This window comes from Fusarium musae, chromosome 2 (genome assembly GCF_019915245.1).
Source record: "Fusarium musae strain F31 chromosome 2, whole genome shotgun sequence".
In the NCBI taxonomy this organism is placed as follows: domain Eukaryota; kingdom Fungi; phylum Ascomycota; class Sordariomycetes; order Hypocreales; family Nectriaceae; genus Fusarium; species Fusarium musae.
Window position 1 is genome coordinate 1656998 of NC_058388.1, and position 21094 is coordinate 1678091.

Sequence of the window (21094 nt, forward strand, 5' to 3'; positions counted from 1 at the left end):
ACCAAATAATGATTTGGAAGCAAACCTATCCGTCAACTTCGCAACGCTTGAGTGGCTTCACTATGATGTTGGGTGTATTATGTGATATTACAAGATTGCTAAAGAAATCGTTCCCGGCTACTCGAGTAAGTTCTATGCCGTTCTTTTCCCCACAAAGTCCCAAGCGACTCTCCTATTCCCTTCCATGCTTGGCCCACTCCCTAAGTACGTTCTTCTTGATTTTGCCTGTGCTGGTCTTGGGGAGCTCATCTACAACCTCGACTTCTCTAGGAACCATGAACTTGCTAATATCACTCTGATGCTTTGCCCACGAGATGACCTCTTCTCCTTTTACAGTCTTGCCATCCTTGACTGTGATGTACACCTTGGGTCGTTCACCCCAGTGTGAGTCCGGGACAGCTACAGCGCCAGCTTCGAGGATGTCTGGGTGCTGGGCGAGCATACTCTCGAGAGCAACAGATGATATGTTCTCACCCCCAGAAATGATGATGTCCTTCGCACGATCCTGAATCTGAGCGCTACCATCAGGATGCCATACTGCTAGGTCTCCAGAGTGAAGTACGCCCCCAGCAAAGAGCTGCCGTGTAGCTTCAGGATCCTTGTAATATCCTTTGGCGCAAATGTTTCCGGTGAAAACAATCTCACCAACCTCGTTACCGTCCCTGGCGACGTCAAGAAGCACGCCTTGTGGTTGGTCTGGCTTGATAACCCGGATAGGCTGACTTGTGATGAAGCCATGGCCTTGCCGGGACATCTTGGCAAACTTTTCTTGGGGAGGTAGATTATCCCATTCAGGAAGAATGTAGCATTTCGTAATAGGTCCGTATGTTTCTATAAAAATGAGCGTCAGCAATTGCCTGTACCGATGATTCTTCTTGTTGCGCACCTGTCATCCCATAAACATGAACGGGCATGAGATTAAGCTTAGTCTATATATCATAGTCAGTTTTGGATGATTGTGAGACCCGAACATATAGGAAAACATACCATTTGCTCAAACAGGTATCCAGTGGGTGGACTAGCGGCTACAGTAACCTTGACCTCTTGCGGTAGCCTTTCAGCTTCCTTGGCCGCTACTAGCAGTGTGTTGACTGTAGGAGCGGCGTTAAAGTGAGTGATGTCCTCTTCCTTTAGCAGTTTCCAAATAAGAGGGTAGTCAATCTTTCTCAAGCAAACATTTGTGCCGCGAACAGCGACGACTGACCAAGGAAACGTCCATCCAATCGCGTGGAACCTGTATATGGTCAGCCAGTCATGATTACACGGTGAGCAAGTTATCTTCACTTACATGGGAAGCGTCCACAGGTACTTGCATCGTCCAATGTTGAGGCCCGACTCAATAATATTGGCCAGAGAAGCAAGATAGGCACCTCGATGCGTGTATACAACGCCCTTGGGACGTGATGTTGTTCCAGAGGTGAAAGGGATGGCAAGCATATCGTCCTCACTTCGTGCCTGAGCATGAAGGCCAGCCCAGCCATGACTACCTTGGTCAATGTCATGCTTTAATCCCTCCAAGACGGCTTCGTCAAAAGGACCAGATAGTTGTCCTTCAGTTGCATCAGTATCCTGAGGGGCAAGGTTAGCAACAACTTCGAGACAAGAATGCACATGCGCGCAAGGGGGTGTACCAACCATATCAACGATCAAGGGCACACTCTGGTGTTTCTCCTTATAGGCATCGAGCAAGCCAACAAACTCATTATCAACAATAATGCAGTCCACCTCTGCAAAGTCAAAGATATAGGCAATGTCATCCTGCTTCAGGCGGTAATTCGCTGGCACGATGACAGCACCCGCCGCAACAATGCCGTAAATAGACTCCAGAAAAGCTGGTGTGTTGGGTGCGAGTATGCCTACGCGTCGGTAGCCATGCTTCAGGAAGTAGTAAGCAAGACCTCGGGCGCGATCAGCAAACTCAGCGTAGGAGCGCCTTAGCACAGCACCATTCACTGTAATATGGAAGATGGCTTCCGCATCTGGTTCAATGGAAGCAGCACGCTCAAGAAATGTAGTTGGTGATAGAGTGTGGAAGTTGACAGGCGCCGTGGGATGAGGGCGGAGATGGTTGAGAATAGAGCGGATGCGAGATGGAGGATCTGACATTGTGAAGGGTCGCGGATAAGGGTATTGCTTAAAGACTTTAGAGCAATGATAGATAACCAATGATTAGGTGCTGGACGAGACCCAAGATAAGGGGATCATAGGCCCTTTCATAGCTGTATCTCGGTGGGTGTCTCGGTTCAGCCCGGCAAACGCGGTACCAGCTCGGTTTCTCATATCCCAATTGCCCGGGCCATTCAATAGCGACGGATATTTGATTACTCGAAGCAGCTTAGCTCGCAGTGAGCCAATGATGAGTTACAGTTCCAGGCTGATCTATCTAGTGTCTCTGTAAAGGCGGGGACCCCGCAAAATTAGGTGCGGTCGGGACCCAGGGAAGCAGGGGAGAGACCCTTATTGTCCACTGTTCAGGGTAGGAGGTGGTCTACTAACTGAAGTACAATCTCAGCATAAGCATGCCGTGAGGATTTGACAATCTACAATTGTTCGAAATACATGTATGTTTAGGGCTTTGGCTGATATTGGCGAATAGTTACATGAAACCGGTTGGAGTGAAACATTCACAATAAAGCAGCACTCTAACATGTAGGTCAAATATCAACGCTGCATGAAGATAATGTGGAAAAGGTGCAAAGAACTGAAGCTTGGTGAGAGTTTTGATCTCAAATATAAGCTTGCATATCGATACTGCACTACGGATATGCACCATATGTGTCTGAAGTTGGGCGGTAAAGGCGGAATGCAATGAAATACCACTTCATGTGCTGCGTACATACAGTAGAATAGCCCAGTTCATTTCCAACCGTTGTGGGGTAATCATAGTTCATCGGGGCGGGGAATTGGCCTCGTGTAAGTGGGTGGCCATACTCATCAAGGACAATGAATCGGAAACAATGGGGAAATGAGTAGAGCTGATGAGAAAGGAAACCATTCATTGGCAGTTAAAAAATATAAGCCTGGAGTCCATAGAAGTTGAAGCATGAGATGCTGCAGTGCAGCACTGCCTTACACAAGTACATGTGTGCCAAAAGCGATCGACGAAAGACCTCATATCGGAGCATTGGCGTATATTGAAATAATATCAGGATGGTATCGATAAGTAGTCTCTCATACCAAAAGTGGAATCAGGGGTAAGTTATCCCGTTTATAGGTATACTACCTTAGGTACTATAGGTATAGTAGTCTGATACCTACCTACCTTAGGTAGACTGCCTCAGTCAACCTAAGGTACCTATGTACAAGTACCTAGTAAATGAACATCGTGCGTGTGGCGGAAGTGGCTGGCATTGTGGCTGGCATTGTGGCTGCGTAGGTTAGTAGTTTCTCGAGCTCTCCACTCCTCCTGCATGTCAATCCTTAGAACCGGGGGGGTTCATCTTCATATGATTTGCTTATCATTTCTTTATCCATCGTCACTGTGTTGCGTGTAATAGAAGCCCTCCATCATCCCTTTCACTGTATAGATATCTACTTGACATTCGCTTCTACTATATCGGAATTGCCTCTTTGTTTTCTCCCCATTAACTAGTACCTTATTTAATACAAGTGGCAGCACGGACAGAAGGAGCAATTGTCCCGTTCTCTGTTACGTCTCGGTCTCAGCCAGCATCGGCTCCTTGAGACACGCTCTCTGTTGCATCGACATCATTTGTTCATGCTAACCTCTCACTCGAGCTATTGACATCCGCGGTATGTACTACGAGGCTCTAGGCGACGAGTTTGAACCCTCTTCCCGTGTTCGTTCTTTTCCACACACTCCATAGTATCCCCGGAACATTGTGGAAGCTCATGATGATTGTCTATAGCTCAAACCAACGACTCATGGCGTCTCGCGATGCCTCCGAGGGCCCCTCGGCTCGTCCCTCTTCCATACGCACTGCTTCCCACACGCACACTCCTAAAACAACTGCTTCTGGCAGCGACGATCGATTAAAAGTCCCCAAAAGAGCTCATACGTTTGCAAACACCACTCCGGCGAAAGACGGCACTGCATCTCCTGATGCCTTCGACACTGCCGAGCATAGCGATTCAGACGATGGAATTGAAATAACTCGGGCTTCCATCGAGCTAGACATCCTTCCCATCGAACTTATAACCTTGACGGATAGGTATGCACACCGAGAAATGCTAGATCCTGACTGCACCATGCTAAGCTATGTATAAACAGCTTCATCGAGTCTCTGAATGCAAAAGTCCATCCGACTCCTCCCAACATTGAGAGATTATCGCAGAAGTTTCAAGAGTTTTATACGCAAGCCTCTGCTAACATAAACACCCATATCAACGCCCTTGCCTCAAGACAAAGCCGCGACGTCTCTCCCGCACCATCCACCTCTTCAATATCCTCTGCCGCCAGTCGCCTTCGATCAAAGGCCAGTGCGCTTACCAAGGCTGAACCAGAGCAGCAAATGATCACATCAGAAGAGCTAGCAAGCCGTAAGAGAACAAGGAAAGCCCTTGAAGCCAAGAGGTCTCTGCTGGAAGAGGCCGTCGAGCGTAGACTGTGTGAAGGTATCTACGACAAGATTTACAGGCACCGAAGCACGCAGGATGAGGCTCAAGATGACAAACTACGCTCCAAGACTGCCGCCTTGGCCTTGGTCGGTATTGGGCCTGCTGACCTAGGCATTGACCTCACCGGCGAGACAGATGAATCTGAGGGAAAAGCTGGCCCGACAGTGGAAGATATTAAAGAGAAGCTGGAGCCCGCCAGACGAGATATTGCCATGATGACGCAGAAGCGATATCCACTGGGTAAGCTGAATCATCTCAAAGCTGCCCATCGAAGTATCGTCGACACCCTCGCTCATTTTCATCCTTCGGCATCCGCTGACGAGATTATGCCTATGCTTATCTACACCCTTATAACTCTGCCGCCAGAGAACCTACATGTCATTAGTGATGTTCACTTTATACAGTATTTTCGATGGGAGCCGAAGCTTACAGGCGAGGCTGCTTACTGTTTGACAAACCTTGAGGCTGCTATCAGCTTTCTGCAGACAGTGGATCTTACAACACTTAGGGCGGATGAACAGCTTTCCGGTCCAGCAAAGAGCACAAGCCCAAGGACCGATACTTTTCCTCCCGCTTACCAGCAAGGAGAAATGCCCTCATCGGCAAATATGCCCGAAACAAGCAAGACCAAGGCTGAGGGGGGAAAGACCTCAGCCTCCGATGTTAAAGCATCTGTGGCGTTGCGAAACCGTCGTCTGAGCGATCTTGTGAACGGGCCTGCACAGGCTTTCGGGGCTGCCAGCGATGCGGTCTTTAACACAGCCGACCAGAGCTTGAAAAACATATCGAACAGCCTGGGAGATAGTTACAAATTCCTCGTAGGGAAATTAAGGGAGCATCAGGATAGCCCCCGAGAGTCTATCACAGTACCTAGGACTCTAGATGATGCCCGAAAACTTGTCAGCACGCCCTCCCCGGATGAGGAGGACAGCAGCGGGCTCAACAGACTCCTTGCACCTGACGACAATGATCTTTCGAAGCGCCCAGCCTCTCGCGAAGAACGAGTCCTGAACCTGATAGGAGGCCGCCGCGACCGCAGTGCTGATAGTGCTCGAAGTGGTCGCAGTGCGAGCTCTTCAAAGAAAGTATTGTTCGCTTCTGACGAGCCTAAGACAGCCAACCAAATTCCGGGGCAGAACCCTGCCGTTCTGGACCAGATGCGCAACTTAGGCAATTCTTTTAATCCTATGGCTCGACTTCCCAGCATCAGCATGATCCGTGGATTTGGGCGCAACACCCCATCAGCCCCTTCAACCCCAGCTGCTAAGGAGCCGGTGAAGCCCGCAGACGGTGGAGATTTAGGAACAGTACGTTGAAGACACGAAAGTCAGACTGCCAGTAACTAAGGCTAACGAACATCCAGGCATTCCCTGACATCGCCGCAGCTCTTCCACCAAAAGAGATTCCTAGAATTGCTCCGCCTAACAAACGCTTCATGGAGATACAGACTCCTGGGGAACTTAAGCTGGGTGAAGTTCTTGACTTATTGCGAGATTACCGTCGTTTGGCTGGCGCATTGAAGGATATTGGTGCTTTTGAGACCAAGTGAGCAGGCCATCATAAAATACAGACCTATGCATAGATTCTCTAGACTTAATTAAACTTGGATGAAGTAACTGTATAGGAGCAGTGGATATGCTATATGAATAGCAAAAGTGTAGTTATTGTACTTGATGCAAAGAATGATTAAATGGCCATGGTTTGCACCTAGGGCGGGATCGCCTTCTATTGGGCATGAATACTCTAACGAAGACCATGATGATATGCAAGTCCCTGGACAAGATGAAACGCCAGTGTGGTCTGGAACTTGCTACGCTACATAAAAGGCCATGAATATGAAAACACCTTGGTCTAGCCTCTAGAACCATCATAAATTTGCGACATTCGTTCGGCTCGACATGAAACAAAAGCTTGCGCTATGACTATCGCCTTCCAAAAGCTCTATTCTTAAAACCCTGATGCTGAACGCCGTAAACCCTTTTGACATTTGAAATCGCTTTTTGTCCGGAAAATATGTAGTTTGCGAAATGATGCATGAACGGAAGACCCCTCTCAGAAGGACAATGAAGCCATGTAACAGAGTATAATGCCGTATCTGTCGCATGATCTGCAAAAGAAAAGCTTTGATTGTTGCCGGCTGTTTAGGGCATCGGGTTGGCCTCTGCACGACGAGGACCACCACTATGAGACTCAATGGTTCGAAGAGGAGGAACATCGTCCTTTTCCTCTTCGAACACTGGCTCGGTATTGAATCGCGGGAAATCCCGCAGGTTGTTAGAGTTGTTTGATGTTGCGCGTTTGTGACCGTGTATCTCGTTGCTGGGGATTACGGGACCAGGATATAAAAATTGGGAAATGATGCGACTATTTGTTCGCTCGCGTATACGGCCTATACTGCCACGCCGATCAGGTAAACCTGGACTAGTAGGCGGTTCCATACCTGAGGCGGTGGCCATTGAGGCATTTGTCCTGGTGCGAACAAGAATTGGTTGGTTCTCCTCTGCTTCCTTCTGGAAACGTGCCTCACTGGGTAACAGAACAGCACGATCCAACCCATAAGGCAGACCGCGATGACGGCCACGGATTTGCATGGCAACGATGATGAGTTTCCCAACAACGGTGAACTGAGAGCACAGAGAAGCATTGACGTTGGATACACCCATACTCAAACCCACAGTTCCGTACGCACTGATAACTTCGAAAAGAACATCAAACAAATTGAAGTCTTTTGCCTTGAGACTTTCACCTTCACTGATGGCGAGAAAGAAGAACCCCACAAAAACGTACCACAAGTCGAAAGAAAGTTGGCGTCGCAGATGGGTACCAACATAGTTTAGAGCGCTGGCTGATTCCTCTTCATCTTCGTCTTTCTTGTTGTGGTAAACTCCAAGAGACTTTTCTTCGTAGACGTTCGTTCGGCGGATGGAGATTGCGATTGGGAAGATCGAAATGTACATCATGATCATGTACAATACTGGGACGGCTGGGTGAAGGTCGCTAAGGCTGAAACACGAGAAGCCTGCCGTTCTTGTAGAGGCAGCTTGAAATAGACCATCGGCAATTCGAGTATGAACCGGTAGTTCAGCGACTGGACCTGAGTTGAGCTGATGAAGGTTAGCATGATATAAACGAGAGGGGCTGACGAGCTGCATACATCTAAGACCACAAAGAAAAGCAAGTCTATGGCATTCAATGCGGCAAGGATCCAAAATAGCCACCAATTGGCGCTCGAGGGGAATAGGAGGGTGAAACACCGGCGAGGATGGTCAAGAAGAAATCTGAGCTCTTCCCACAGGCCGGTCCCCTTAGGAACAATCTGAGCAAGAACCCAAATGACAAAACGTAGCATGACAGGAAACCCCGTGTTTCCAATGATAATGAAGAACCACATGGTCATCATTACATACTCTGAGGTATTGAAAGAGTTCATACTATCAGGGGTTAGGGTCAGACCCAAGTCGTTGAATGCCGAGTTGGCCGTCCAAAATCCCCACCAGGTTCTTGAGATAGCGTTCCCTTCAACAATTCTCCCGTATTTCTCATTATGAAGAATGAAAGGCAAAAGGAAGGTTACAGCAATGAGCTGGAACCCCCAAAAATAGGACATTAAAATCAATGCTAAAGTCCTCAGGGATCGATATTCGATACCGCCAAGTTCCTCTCGCTGTTCCAGGGTCAATCCCACAAAGTTAGAGTTTCGACCTATAGTCGGGGTGTAACTGAGGTAGGGCATATCTTTCGTGTGGTCGTTTGACAAGGCCGACTTGATAGTATCGATTGTGCGTGTTCGGAAAGCACGACCCATAGTGCTCTCATTGTCATCGTGCACTTCCTTCTGACCACGGTTGAACACACGAGGCTTGCGCACTCTAAGGGCATTAAGAGTGCCGCCAACGGCTTTGGCATCATCAGTCAGTTCGTGTTTGAGGGGACGTTTCGGCTCGGCAATAACAATGGTTGGTCTGCGGCCTGTTGGTGCCCTGTGGTCTAGTGTTGCGTTGTCTGGCCTCGACTCCACAGTTCTTGTCATAGCAATGGTGTTGTTGTCATCATCGCCGTCCTGGGTATCATCATTGTCAAGCCTTCGAGGTCCCATCCCCCGCTCGGTTTCTCGGGGACCAGGAATCCTCAGAATTTCGTTGTCCTGGTTTCTTTGACGCTCTAGAATAGCGATATGCTCCGCATGGCTTCTTCTCTGGGGGAATTTGGTCAAGTCGTCGTCGACTCCGTCACTTCGCTTGACCGTCTCAGCAAACTTGATACCTGTCGGCGCATTCTGTGACCTGCTCTGCCCCTCATTCACTTCCCCGCCCTCTCCAAAGCCCTGATCAGATTTCTCCAAAGGACTTAGCTCTATGCTGTTAGAACGGCCGGCTGAGACTGTGTCGCTTTCATCGCTGCTCGCAGGTGGTGGTTTATGTGGTAGATTTTCATCCTCATCATCGTCGGCGATCGCTTGAGATTGAATAACGTCATTTCCATCAAGAAGTATGCCGTCGTTCGTGATACGTGGAGGTCTCCCCTGGTAAGGCACAACCGTAATATGCCGACCATTGACTCCTTCTTCAGCTTCACGGGCTTCACTTCGTGGACGAGTCTTGGCCTTAGAGAGTGTAGCACGGCGCTGTCTGGCGTCCGTAACCCACCCTTGAAACCTCTTCTCGAACCAGTAAAGACGTAAGAAGACCACTGAAGTATGTAGCGTGATTGGGTTAGACGTTATAGTAAAGAGGTAAACGACAATTTGTTGAAAGGTGTTGAGAAGGTTGACGTCGATTGGGTTCAGTCCAGCTTGTGTATTGGCTCCGCTGGCGAACATAAGAGAATCGACATATGACGTCTGACCGCGACCAGCACCATATATAATGACGGAAGCTACCAAGGTTGCGCCAATGATCCATGTATCTAAGGGGAAATGGTCAGACAGAGACTTGGCATTTGAAATTCGATACCTGATGGGAAGCGAAGGTGTATAAGAGATGATCGCGTGGGGGTTGCGCTCAAGAAGGAAGCATGGGGGGTTATCAAAGACCAATGGATGTGACTTACAATGAACGGAAATAAAGTTGAAGTGTGGTTTTTTGGACACAAACGGCGGCTTGACAGCTTTGAGCCGCGCCCATACAGAGGCGCGCGTCTCATCGAGCATGTCTTCCAAAGAAAGCAGAAGTCCGTTGGCAACTTGTGATGTTAAGGAAGATGAGAAGGCAGAAACCCAGAAACAGGGAGAGAGAGGGCTTCCTGCGCTATTTGGATTAAAGTTAGTCGCTGAGCTTAGGGACTAGACTGTGCCATGGCTAAGGGCAATTATAGTTATGGCGTAAGAAGGCGGAGACTGGAGACTGAATAACGGAGGGGCGCGGGAACTGAACTGGAGATTTCCTAACACACCACTCCCATTCAGCACAGAAAGAGCAAGGTTTTCTTGCAATGCGTCGAGTACTCCGTATAAGAAATAGGAATGACCCGGCGACCTTGGTGCGGAATGAGTCTCTGGGGCACTGCCAGTGGCTAGGTGATTTTGATGTCGGGAAAACAGGGTGTGGCCTGGGCTAGACCTTGGTTAGAAACAACCTGGACTAGCTAAACATTCTCGGAATTGAAGACCCGAATTGTTGAATTTGGAAATAAAGAAGCATAGTGCTTTGATCGAGTCCTTTCAATAGATGGTGGGGATGAAGTTGGAAGAGGCAGACGAAGAACTTTTCAATTAGCACCGAAGTGTACATGGACTGGACTTTAAGGTACCTACCTAGCCGCTAGGGTGTCAGGAAATTCTCTAGAGATAAGGAAGGAGGAAGGCAACAAAACGACGGGAACCATGAAAGTAGTCCTGGCAGCGGAAATGGAAGAAAGATAGTGGGAAAAGCCCCTGGCATTATCAACGCGCTACCTGAAATTCAAGGAAATGGAACGGACACCAAAAATAATCCAAAACTTTTATCAGTGCACTGCAGTGCTACGGCAACAACAGTAGCAACCGAGGAAAACAAAGACAAACGGCGGCGACTCGGAGTTCGCGATCCAACCACGAGGGACCTGTCGATGATTTCAAGGGGCCTGATATCCATGTCGTGATTGATCAGCCACAACCATGCATGCATGCTCGCTCCCGACACTTGGCCCTTCCGTTATCTACATACACACGGAAGAAGAATGGAAACGAGAAGCCTCAATGTTACTCCGGGGGTTTTCACGAGACAGCCGACTCAACAAACTTGGATCATGGATGTGAGGTGAGCCAAGCCATGGACCGAGATACCGGGTCCATAAACGACCCAGGCACAGCAGAGCACACACGCGGCATTGGCAGGGCTTGGGCCAGGACAGGGGTTGTTGGAAGCCCAGATGCTTGCAGATGGGGACACGGCGACGACGAGAAACCTATACGGAGCAGACAGACTGCAGATGCCACCGCGCGGGACATGTTCCCCGGTACCGGTAGGCGTTCTCCCGTCTGGTCTTTACATTAGTGGCTCCATTCTGAAGCTGAGTTTGTTGTCTCCAGTCATCGGTACTAACTAGGCTAGCTAGAGCACTTAAACACATACATATGTATGTATGTATAAACGGGCTGGAGGGAAGGGATACGGCGAAGCAGTGCGAAAACCAGTACATACGCATCAGTGTGTGAAAAGCTACTGAGAATACGCATGTGCTCCGTACAAACACTCTTTACCTACCTACTCAGAGCGCCCATCGATTTATGGGCAGAGGAGCGGGAAGTGTGGCAAAAACCGTTAAAACGCCCGTTGATCCCGCGACGGTTGGGTACCTCCAACCTCTCATGATCAAGTAAAGCACCGTTGATGAGGTCGATAAACAATATGATACTGCATCGGAAGTACTAACATACCCTTTTCCCATAGATCCTAACGATCATCGTGTTCACACCACCAACGCATCACCCGATTAGTTATCCTTGTAACAAAGCTAACAACGTCACCACGATTTGGGGCCGTCGAAGCATTGAAACGGCGCAATCTATGTAATTTGAGACCTCAATTCTAATGGCAGGAATACTAACAACAGCTCAACGCAAACTGGGCAATTCACTGATTGGACCAGATAGATTCCTGCGCTGGTTGAGCATCTCAAATTTCATTGTACCCTACGGAGTACGGGCGTGAGCTTCGCCTGCGGGTAACAAAAGCCTGTCCTTGTCTGCTGTCTGTGTGATGCACTATTATCGGGCCAATGGCACGCTGGGCACGTCCCCCTAAGCAATCTCCAATTCCATGGAAGCCAAGAAAATTCGGAGATCTGAGAGATGGTTCTACATGTAGATATGGTGAAACCACTGACACGTGCTTTGCCCGAGTCAAACAAATGGATAAAGTGGAAGAAAGGGGTTTGGACTCGGCAATTGGGGACACAGTTAGTCAAAACCAGTATGGGGAGGGAAGTAGGCCTCTCTCTATCCGCAGTCAGGGGGCATTGCTCATACTGCAATTGAGCTATTATTCTTGACCGGCACCCGGGCAATGCATCAAATATCGGGGCCGTTTCTCATGAGAGTTGGCAAACAGAGGTGGCGAGCTATCGATTGTGATCCATTGGCTACCACAAAGCCGAGGAAATGAAAAGTCTCCCACCTGTTGATTACCACATACCTGACTACCTAAGTACTAAGGTAGTACCCAGGGTGGTACGTTATGCTGTTGTCACCATATTCAAATACGATACATACCCTCTCATAAATACCGTTCCGCCCTTCTGACACTACCCTGGGATGAACTCCTCTAACAAGGTGATGTCACCGCTCTTTAATCGCATGTCCACAGACCACTACCCGATCCCACGTTCACGGGCTACTGAACACTGGCATGGCTGAGACAAAAACCTCTGCAGGCGTACATGAGTGTGCGGCGCATTAATCAATGGGGTTTCCGGAAGAACGAAACCTTTGATTTAACCTAACTTCCATGAGGATGGACACCAGGTACGTACAAACTACAAACAAGCCAATGCCTAATGTAATATCCTGCAGCCTCTTTTCAAGCAGGTCATGCAAATGAAATATGAGCAAGTTGCACCATGCCACACCACCCACTCTCGCCGTCAAATCCGGAAAGTACTAATTGGAAAACACCACAACACCAAAATACATGGCAGAGTGCAGTTAGAATAAGCATCGCCAATTCTTTGTGTGAGGTTGCAGCCAGGAATAGATATCCAAAACCCTAGTACTGCCAAGCTTTTCTCCCCGTAAACTAAGGCAGCACTACGGAGTAGTTTATTAAAGAACCCCTCCCTACCTGGGACCTCGTAGCTCTGACTCTAAAAAGCAATTGCTACTGCAGGTATTTGTCAATAATGGTCATTGGTGAGGTCGCATGGGGCCTTCGACTCACCCATAAACCATCCTTCACATGGCATCATATCTGAAAGCCGTGTCACACAACTAATACGTGGTGCGATGCATGTCACCCTCCGATGCCTAATCCGTTTATGAGACCTGTATAGGCTGGATTCTGCCTGTTGGCTAGTGTTCTTATCTTGCCATACGCTGATACATTCCTGTGTCACCTGGATCTTTCACCCCATGCACCGTAGGCGTCTTAAGTTACGTGGAGTCAGTCAATTTACTCCAATGAGTCATCGCTTGCCTACTCCCAGAAATCTGATTGAATACGGTACCTGGTGTGCGATGTGATCGGCTATGGCCGTGTTGTACCAAGTGGTTTTTCCTGAACGCCGAATCTTTCCCGTCCTTGCGCCCTAAAAGCATTATTATGCGTTCTACAGATACGTGGTCTGCCGCTGCGTATTCTTATACATATGACATTTTGTATTTAACCGTGATTCCGGTCCCCTGGCTCATCATTCTATGGCTCTTTCAATGTACCTTCACGTCCATTGTGCCGATTCCAATTGTCTTTCGATTACTGTGCTGCTGCTCGCCTGGCATTCTCGCGTCCAATTTTCTTGAAGAAGGCATTGCTGTCAGCCTTCTTCCGCTTCGCTGATAACTTCTTATTCTGCTCGATATACGCCATGTCCTGGCCACCACTAAGCTCGCCGAGAGTTCCCGCTGTTCGTCGAGCTCCCTTCTTTTTCTTGCGCCCCATAGTGCCCTGATGGAACATGTCGTCGTTCGGGTCATCCTCCTCCATGCTCTCATTCTCCACAAGAACTTTCTGCAACAGTTCACGCCGCTCGGATACATCTGCAAATGCTAGTCCGGGTGTCTTCTCGATGTTTGCTAATTGTGTGATGACCTTGAAAGCATATCCCTGATCGACGAGGAAAGCTTGACGTTTGGAGGAAAAATACATTTCTTGCGTGTCTTTCGACACCAGAGAGTAGAAAAAGGCATTGAAACCCTCATCATTACGCCTTTTAGCCCTAAGAATTCGTCCTAAACGCTGCGCTTCCTGTCGACGTGAACCATAGTGGGATGAAATTTGGATGAGGCAGGTAGCCTCGGGCAAATCGAGGGACGTGTCTCCAATCTTCGATAAAAAGAGCGTGTTGACATTCGGGTTGTGCTGAAAGTTCTCCAACACTTGCAGACGTTCTGCTTGACCAGTGCCACCATAGATAAACGCTTTTTGAAGCTTTAGTGCATATGCTTTGAGCGCATACACGTTGTCTGAGAATACTATAATCTTGTCTCCTCTTGATTCGTGGTAATTAATGAGATATTGACAAGCCTGAAATTTCCGGGGGTTCATGATATAAAGCAAACCCTTCTTCCGGCTTGGTGCTTTGAGATACTGGTCGTAGAACTCTGTAGGCATTGGGCACCATACTTCGGCGCACTGAACTCTAGCAATATGCCCTTGCTTTGAAAGCTCCATCCAATTGGCTTCAAATAGCTTGGGTCCGATAAGAAAGTTCAAATCAGAAATCTTGTCATCTTCTCTAAGAAGTGTAGCTGTGAGACCAAGCTTTGAATGAGTCTTGATCGAAGACGTGACTTTTCGGAAGATGTTGGCGGGCACAACGTGCACCTCGTCCAGCAGCATCAGACCCCATTCTCGACCTGTCAAGAACTTCATCATCTTCTCTGCATCGTAAGATCGGGCCCGCGATTGTGTGACCATTGCATAGGTTGTGACGATGATCCCGGTGCTTCCGGTGAAGACGTTGTTCTTGGAATCGGATGTGAAGGCAACAATGTCATCGGGATTAATGTTGGACCATTTCAAAAATTCATTCCTCCATTGCACAACGGACATTGAACTCGTGCATAGGACAATGACACCCTTCTTGATAGTACACGCTGCTGTGATACCCACAAGTGTCTTTCCAGCACCACATGGCAGAACGATTAGTCCACTCTTGGCTCGGCCGTTGCCAAACATCTTGCTTAAGCTTTTTTCCTGATAAGGCCGAATCTGAGTACCAGGCTTCAGATCGATATCCAAATTTGCGTTGGCTTCATCTCTCCGAAAGTCATACTCCTCCAGAACTGGGTATCCTAGATTCAGGCATTCTTTCTGTACCGTTTCGACATCCTTGTCTGCAATTTCAAAAGAATGCGTCACTTCCTGGTCCTCGTCATCCTCCTCGTTGAGCGTGGCATAGACTTCACCCTCCTGGACGGGTTGTCCATCTTTGCTTTGTTCGCCTGCTTGGCCGAGGCCATTGGCCTGCTTCACTCCGGCGGCATTCTGTGTTCCGGGAATGACAAGGCCGCCAATCTTAGGCGCAACTGATGTTGTGATCTCTTCCGTTCCTTGGACGCGTAAAGGACCAATTTTGGGGTTCTTGAGGAGAGTCTGGAGCATGTTTGGATCAGGACTTTCCACGTAGTACTTTGTATTCTTGAGAACCAGCTTCACCTTGCCGTAACTCTGAGTGCAACTCGTAATGAAATTTCGAATCTCGTCGGGCAGAGGTGTCTTAAGAAATCGATCTAGTGTATTGATGATGTCCTCTGGTGACAACCCAACAGAGACGGCAGCGTACAGGCTGTGTGTTGTAAGGGCGTATTCGTGCATGAAAGTCGGTCGAGACAGGGGTTCAGAAATAGTGATGAGGAAATCCTGAGCCTGCTCCGCGAGTGGATTAAAACTCTCTAGAATGATGCGGCCTTTTTGAGGGTCTATCCAGAGAGGTCGATTCTGATGGTCTTTCTTCAAGACCAGGTATGAAAAATCACGGTCGCCAAAGATGTGTGGTAGGGGATCCCGGATCGCATGTCTCTTCTGGTAGCGATCCAAAGAAAAGATGTCTATATTCTTGTTCAAATCACGTTCCAAGGCCTCGTCGACGGGGCCCTCCTCCTCATCCGGCATGTCCTCATTGCTATCGATCGTTCGTGGTGTTGCAGCTCCAGGTGTTGACATGCGCGAAGACCTTCCCACTTTTCCCCCACCCTGGACGGCAGCACCTGCTTTCCTCTTGGGCGGCATTGTTTTTGAATTTCCGGACCGGACAATCAGGGCGTGGTTGGCGGCGGTCGTATAAATGCTGATGAAGGAAAGGAGAACGTGAAGGTTGTTTGGTGTGAATAAGCGCTGCTAAGAGCGTCACTGAATGATAATGACTAACCGAGTACTTAAGTGGGCCCATGTTTCTCGAAGTGCCTGCTCTAGTAAGCAACAGAAGGTAGGTACCTACGGACGGAGTACAACTACTCCGTACTTTATTAGCACCTGTGGCAGGGGGCTGTAAAGTGCATCCCTAAAGCCTGATTATTAGGTACCCCACCAAAACTCTACCGACATTGATCTGAACCCAACCTGCAACTATTCTCAGACACCACAATCCAGCTGTGAACACTTCTCTCAACGACGCAGACTATATTGCACAACCTCAGGGGATCACTTATCACTTACTACCATGTGGTAAATATATCTCGATTCTGTTCATTATCCTGCGACTAATCAATGTCTAGCAAACACATTCTCAACGCCCAAGTTTCCGTTCGGTCGCCTTGTTGTACGTGCAAAGTTTATTGAAGCCAGTCTCCGCGGTTTTTAGCTGTTACCCGCTCAGCTTACCAACTCACTTTAACTACAGGTCGAAAATGGTTCGACTGTGTCGAATGCCACAGCGAACAGGAGTCACACCCTCTTAAGGAAAGCTTCGAGATGATTTTCGCGTGTAAGAAGTGCAGAAAGTGCTTCAGAAAGGATGTGAAGGAGTTCGAAGAGGCCGACGAGTTTTGCCCTCATTGCGACAACCATTTTGTTATCGACGCAAAGACCCCTCAAGCAGCTCTTTCGATTGAAAGCGACGACGTACGAATGGACAACAAGATGCTCAAGGACGACAGACAAAAGACAAAAGGACTCAGGTCCATCTTCGACCCGACAGAGGAAGCCGACAAGCTGGGTTAATTCAGAACACAAGATCAGATAAAAAGAGGAAAGTCGTGGCGTTTAGGATACATAGCGATTTGTCACTTTCACGGGGATACGCTCTGAGAGAACTTAGGCGTGCATCATTAGTTGTGTTAATACAATGGCACAGGGTCCCGGCTTTAGAGACCCGTGCCTTGTCTATGTAAACTCTTCCCATACGCCTCTCTATTCCGCAGCGGAGTCATCCTGAGATCGAGTCAGGATGGCAGCACTGCCGGTTCCAGGGGTCCGTCCCGTCTTCTTCTTAGCAGCTTCTTCCTGCTTCTCCTGCTCAATTTCCTTGACGTAGCCTTCAATCTCGGACGTAGGTAGTGTTTCGATGGTGGCGCCAGGTGCCATGAGAGAAATCTCGATGTTCTTGGCTCCGGTCTGGACAACCTCGAGCAGCGACTTGATGGCAAGCCGGATGGTAGCCTCTCGGTCCATGTCCTCCTTGTAGTTTCGCTCGAGGAACTCACGAACAGTCTTGCTTGAGCGGCCGATAGCGTTTGCCTTCCTGTTGGATCATTAGTTTCGAGGCTTGGCCTGATATTTTTTATCATTTTGAATAACGCACCAGGCAGAGTAGATGCCAGAGGGCTCCGTCTGGTACAGCCGAGGGACATCGCTGCCGTTGTCGAACCCAACAATCAGAGTGCTAATGCCAAATGGTCGGACGCCACCAGCCTGTGTGTACCGTTGCTGGACGCCAGCGACATATTTGGTAATGTAGTCGATAGTAACAGGGTCTTCAACTGACAACCGATGGGACTGTGCCTCTAATCGAGCTTTGTCAACGAGGATACGAGCATCCGCATTTAGGCCAGCGAAGGCGAGGGCGACGTGGTGATCGAGGAGCTGGATCTTGGAAGGGGTGATGCGAGTATCTTGCAGCTTCATGGCGGAGCGCTTCTCACATCCTAGCACCACAACATCGGCACCCTTGACACCGACAGCACAAGTTCCTATTGAAGGTATAAGCAACCGCAACAAAGCTGTTGACCAAAACCTGATGTTTACCTCGCTTGACAGCTTCGCCGGCATATTCGACCTGGAAAACGTGGCCGTCGGGACTATCCAGATGTTAGGGAGCTTGTCGTGAGTGTTGTTATGGTACTGACCTGAATACTGCACTTATTGTTAGCGATGGATATATCATTGAACACGGGCCCGTTGTGTGAACTCACCCGACAGAGCTCTGTCGTAGCCGGATGCCATGGTGTCGGATTAAAGAAGAGTTGTTGCAAAATCGCTATGTTTGGGAGTAGACAGTGTGCTTTTTTGGTGTATGGAGGCGAAACGTGGAGTCGTTGTGAGGCTCAAGGAGTGTTGACGTTGATGTACAAGTATTGGGGTGCTCAGCTTCGTCAGAACGGCAGCCTGCCTGGTACCTACGGAAGGCTGAGAGCTGTAGCTCCCCAGTTAGCAACGGGCCGGAAAAACACCGTCGCGTTTTCCATAGTGGGCACGGACCTCTAATTACTGCTGGCTCTCTTCTACATGCTTATATCGACTTCATAGCCGCACAAGCAGTCAACTGCCCCTGGAAACAATTAATCACATCACGGCTTCATATACTCCGCTTCGTGCTTGCATACTGAAAACCGCTACCACAGCCTCATTGATTCAGCTTTGCAGTTTTGCAGTCTCGCAGTCCACATAGGTCTCTCAGATCCCTACTTCAACTATGTGCGAAGCTGGCTGTTTACACATGAAAAGAATGGATTTAATATTTCTCATGAGGCCATGAAAATAGGAGAACGGTACAAGGTAAACGCACGACTAATGTTTGCGAATAAGAGACATGTCAACTATCCCCGAGGTTAGAAAGTCGCCACTTCGGACCATGTTTGACTCTGCAAAATACCGGCAACATGTTGACCTTTCTCAATGAGCCTCGATCGAAAGCTGTCGATCCACATGATCTCCATGAGTCCATCCTGCGAAACCGAATTGATATCTCTGTACAAATCCATCGCTACGGTCATCGGCATAATCAGCATGTCAGGTTGAGCAGTGTCATGCAAGACTGAATCGAGTCCACGGCAGATATCTGCCGCAAACATGCGCCCATGCTGATATCGATTGAGGTCGATCTGCAAGTCGAATGGCAAGTCAGGCCACATATTTGGGTACGCATCGATGACTGGCTGGTAGATGGATTGGTGCAAGCTTTCAATGCATTGGTGAAATAGGATTTGTGTCATCCAGTAATATAGGAAGGCAAGTCCGGTGTTTGCGTCCCTGAAAGCGTACGAATTCGTGAAAGGAATAAGACCTCCGGGGCTGATCAGCTCCTCAGTCCAGTAGGCCACGGGCTGTTCAAAGCTGGAACGGTTGGCCATTTGAAACCAAGCATCAAGGTGTCTCTCAAGGGAAAGGCAATCCCGGAGAAGCTGCTGAGCGCTATGCCGTCGATGAAGGGTTGGTTCTGACGGAACAATCTGATCAACTTGAGAAAGGATGGCAGGCAGCAGAAGAACAAGATCCAGGAGATGGTCCAGGAGAGACTTCGGATGTCTCTGCCATGGGACAGTCTTCCAATCTGGAGATGATACAAATGTATCTTGTCGCCTCAGGAGAGCGAAGCCGGTCTATCTTGCACTCAGCAGAACGAAATAACCATGGATCGTTGAACGCTACTTACAGCTAGAGGTCGATACACCCGCACAAAGAAATGATGATTGGGAAAGTGACTAAAGTAGGCCGGTCCCATTCGTCGCATCCGCTGGGATCCTGATTCGCCAAATGCATATGCTGTTTCATGCTAGCTAATTGTTAGCAGTCATTTGGAATCTGTAAGGGTATTGCACAAACCTCGAAGAAGAAGATGCAGTAACTTTGTGCCGAGTCGTCTTGCTCATATACGCTCGGTAAACGTGCTAAGCATTGTGCTCTTACACCAAATTCTCCTCCACCCAGTAATGACTGTAAGTCTGTCGGCGTATATGGCGGGAAGGTAATGCGGAAAGGTGTGGAGTTATCAGCTGAATGATCTGGGAGAGTGTATGGAAGCCTAGTGTGCAGGGCCGAGACGAGAACCGAATACTCCACTCCCTGATCTGAGACAAGTGTGTGGTCGTCCCAGGCTGAGGTGAGAGGATGGACTGGCGTGATACCGAGAGTTCTAGGAGGCTCCTCGTACAGAGGCGAGCTCTCCTTCTTGGAGGATGAGCCTTTTTTTGGATGGGAGGCTACTCTGCCTTTATTCTGCGGCGTCCCGGTAATGAAGACTCGTTCTCGTTCATAGCCTTCACATTGCCTTCCACTCGATATACACTTCTGGCAATAAGGCCTCTCGTTGCTGCACTGTTCGAGAATGTGAACTTGGAGGGCAGAGTTGCGATGAGATGATAGAGACTTACCTTGACTCTTCTACGCCGGCAAGTTTCGCAGCCTTTGTATTTCCCAGGAACGCCAACCATGTTTATCTTGGTAAGGAGGTTGAGTTGCAGGATGTCATCTTGACAAGTTGTGTTCGGGCAGCTTCTATTATACCGAAGGAACTACGGGATGGCCAGGATTTCGGCTACCCCGTCTGCGATGCTGCACCTCAACTGTCACCGGCATCTGTTGCAATGAGGCATCCTGTCAACTGTCTATCACCCCACACATTGCGGAAGTCCATCTTGCACATAGTCGTTAGGGCCACCTTGACAGGGAGATGCAAAGATGACTCCTTGTATGGTAATCACCTGGTGAAGTTTCATTGCGGTAAAAAGGGCCACCATGTACGACGAATAAGGAGTGTTAAGAGCACTCGTTCGACCTGACCTAGTTGGCGACGGCCGCTGACAACACAACATCCACCGGGTGTAAAGCTCTCTGGGGCCATGGCTCGGCACATGCTAGGTATGACGAAACAATCCAATTGGAATCGATTGGGGCTGGCGACGTAACGGTCAGGGACCCACGACAGGGACTTTGGACTGAGATAGGAATATGCGAACGAGCAAGTCTTCACTTAGAGGGAACTTTTGGCCTAGCGCATCGGCTTCCTGTGGAGAAGCTGCAGCATCCGCCCCATAAGGCTGACAGGGAGGTGTGTGAGGAAGGGCGACATTGGCTCCTCGTTGGCTATCAAGTTTAAGAGCTGAAGCTGGCTATTTGACAAACAACTTGGAGTGGAGGGCAGCTCCGTTACTCCTGTTTGACAGATTCAAATGACGAGGACGTAGGCATGGGCACAGGCACAGGCACAGGCAGGGGGCCTTTGAGAT

At 48.9% G+C, this 21094-nt stretch overlaps 6 protein-coding genes across 6 annotated transcripts; 2 read left to right on the top strand and 4 right to left on the bottom strand.

Moving 5' to 3' along the window:
* Positions 1–172: 172 nt before the first annotated feature.
* On the bottom strand, positions 173–2106 carry J7337_002460 (uncharacterized protein; the record flags this gene model as incomplete). Its single annotated transcript, XM_044820189.1, has 4 exons — positions 173–831; positions 887–929; positions 988–1234; positions 1289–2106. 4 exons carry the CDS (start codon positions 2104–2106, stop codon positions 173–175), a joined length of 1767 nt encoding a protein of 588 aa, XP_044684489.1.
* A 1779-nt stretch (positions 2107–3885) lies between these two features.
* On the top strand, positions 3886–6127 carry J7337_002461 (uncharacterized protein; the record flags this gene model as incomplete). The annotated part of the gene is made up of 3 exons (XM_044820190.1): positions 3886–4172; positions 4232–5885; positions 5942–6127. 3 exons carry the CDS (start codon positions 3886–3888, stop codon positions 6125–6127), a joined length of 2127 nt encoding a protein of 708 aa, XP_044684490.1.
* A 592-nt stretch (positions 6128–6719) lies between these two features.
* J7337_002462 (uncharacterized protein) lies at positions 6720–9727 on the bottom strand (the record flags this gene model as incomplete). The annotated part of the gene is made up of 3 exons (XM_044820191.1): positions 6720–7682; positions 7733–9483; positions 9628–9727. 3 exons carry the CDS (start codon positions 9725–9727, stop codon positions 6720–6722), a joined length of 2814 nt encoding a protein of 937 aa, XP_044684491.1.
* Positions 9728–13463: 3736 nt separating this feature from the next.
* On the bottom strand, positions 13464–15941 carry PTR8_1 (transcription factor TFIIH complex ERCC-3 subunit; the record flags this gene model as incomplete). The annotated part of the gene is made up of 1 exon (XM_044820192.1): positions 13464–15941. The coding sequence occupies one exon, from the start codon at positions 15939–15941 to the stop codon at positions 13464–13466; it is 2478 nt and encodes an 825-aa protein (XP_044684492.1).
* Positions 15942–16418: 477 nt separating this feature from the next.
* Positions 16419–16871, top strand: J7337_002464 (uncharacterized protein; the record flags this gene model as incomplete). Its single annotated transcript, XM_044820193.1, has 2 exons — positions 16419–16470; positions 16552–16871. The coding sequence occupies 2 exons, from the start codon at positions 16419–16421 to the stop codon at positions 16869–16871; spliced, it is 372 nt and encodes a 123-aa protein (XP_044684493.1).
* A 189-nt stretch (positions 16872–17060) lies between these two features.
* On the bottom strand, positions 17061–18092 carry PRE6 (Proteasome subunit alpha type-4; the record flags this gene model as incomplete). Its single annotated transcript, XM_044820194.1, has 5 exons — positions 17061–17391; positions 17452–17839; positions 17895–17947; positions 17996–18002; positions 18062–18092. The coding sequence occupies 5 exons, from the start codon at positions 18090–18092 to the stop codon at positions 17061–17063; spliced, it is 810 nt and encodes a 269-aa protein (XP_044684494.1).
* Positions 18093–21094: the final 3002 nt, after the last annotated feature.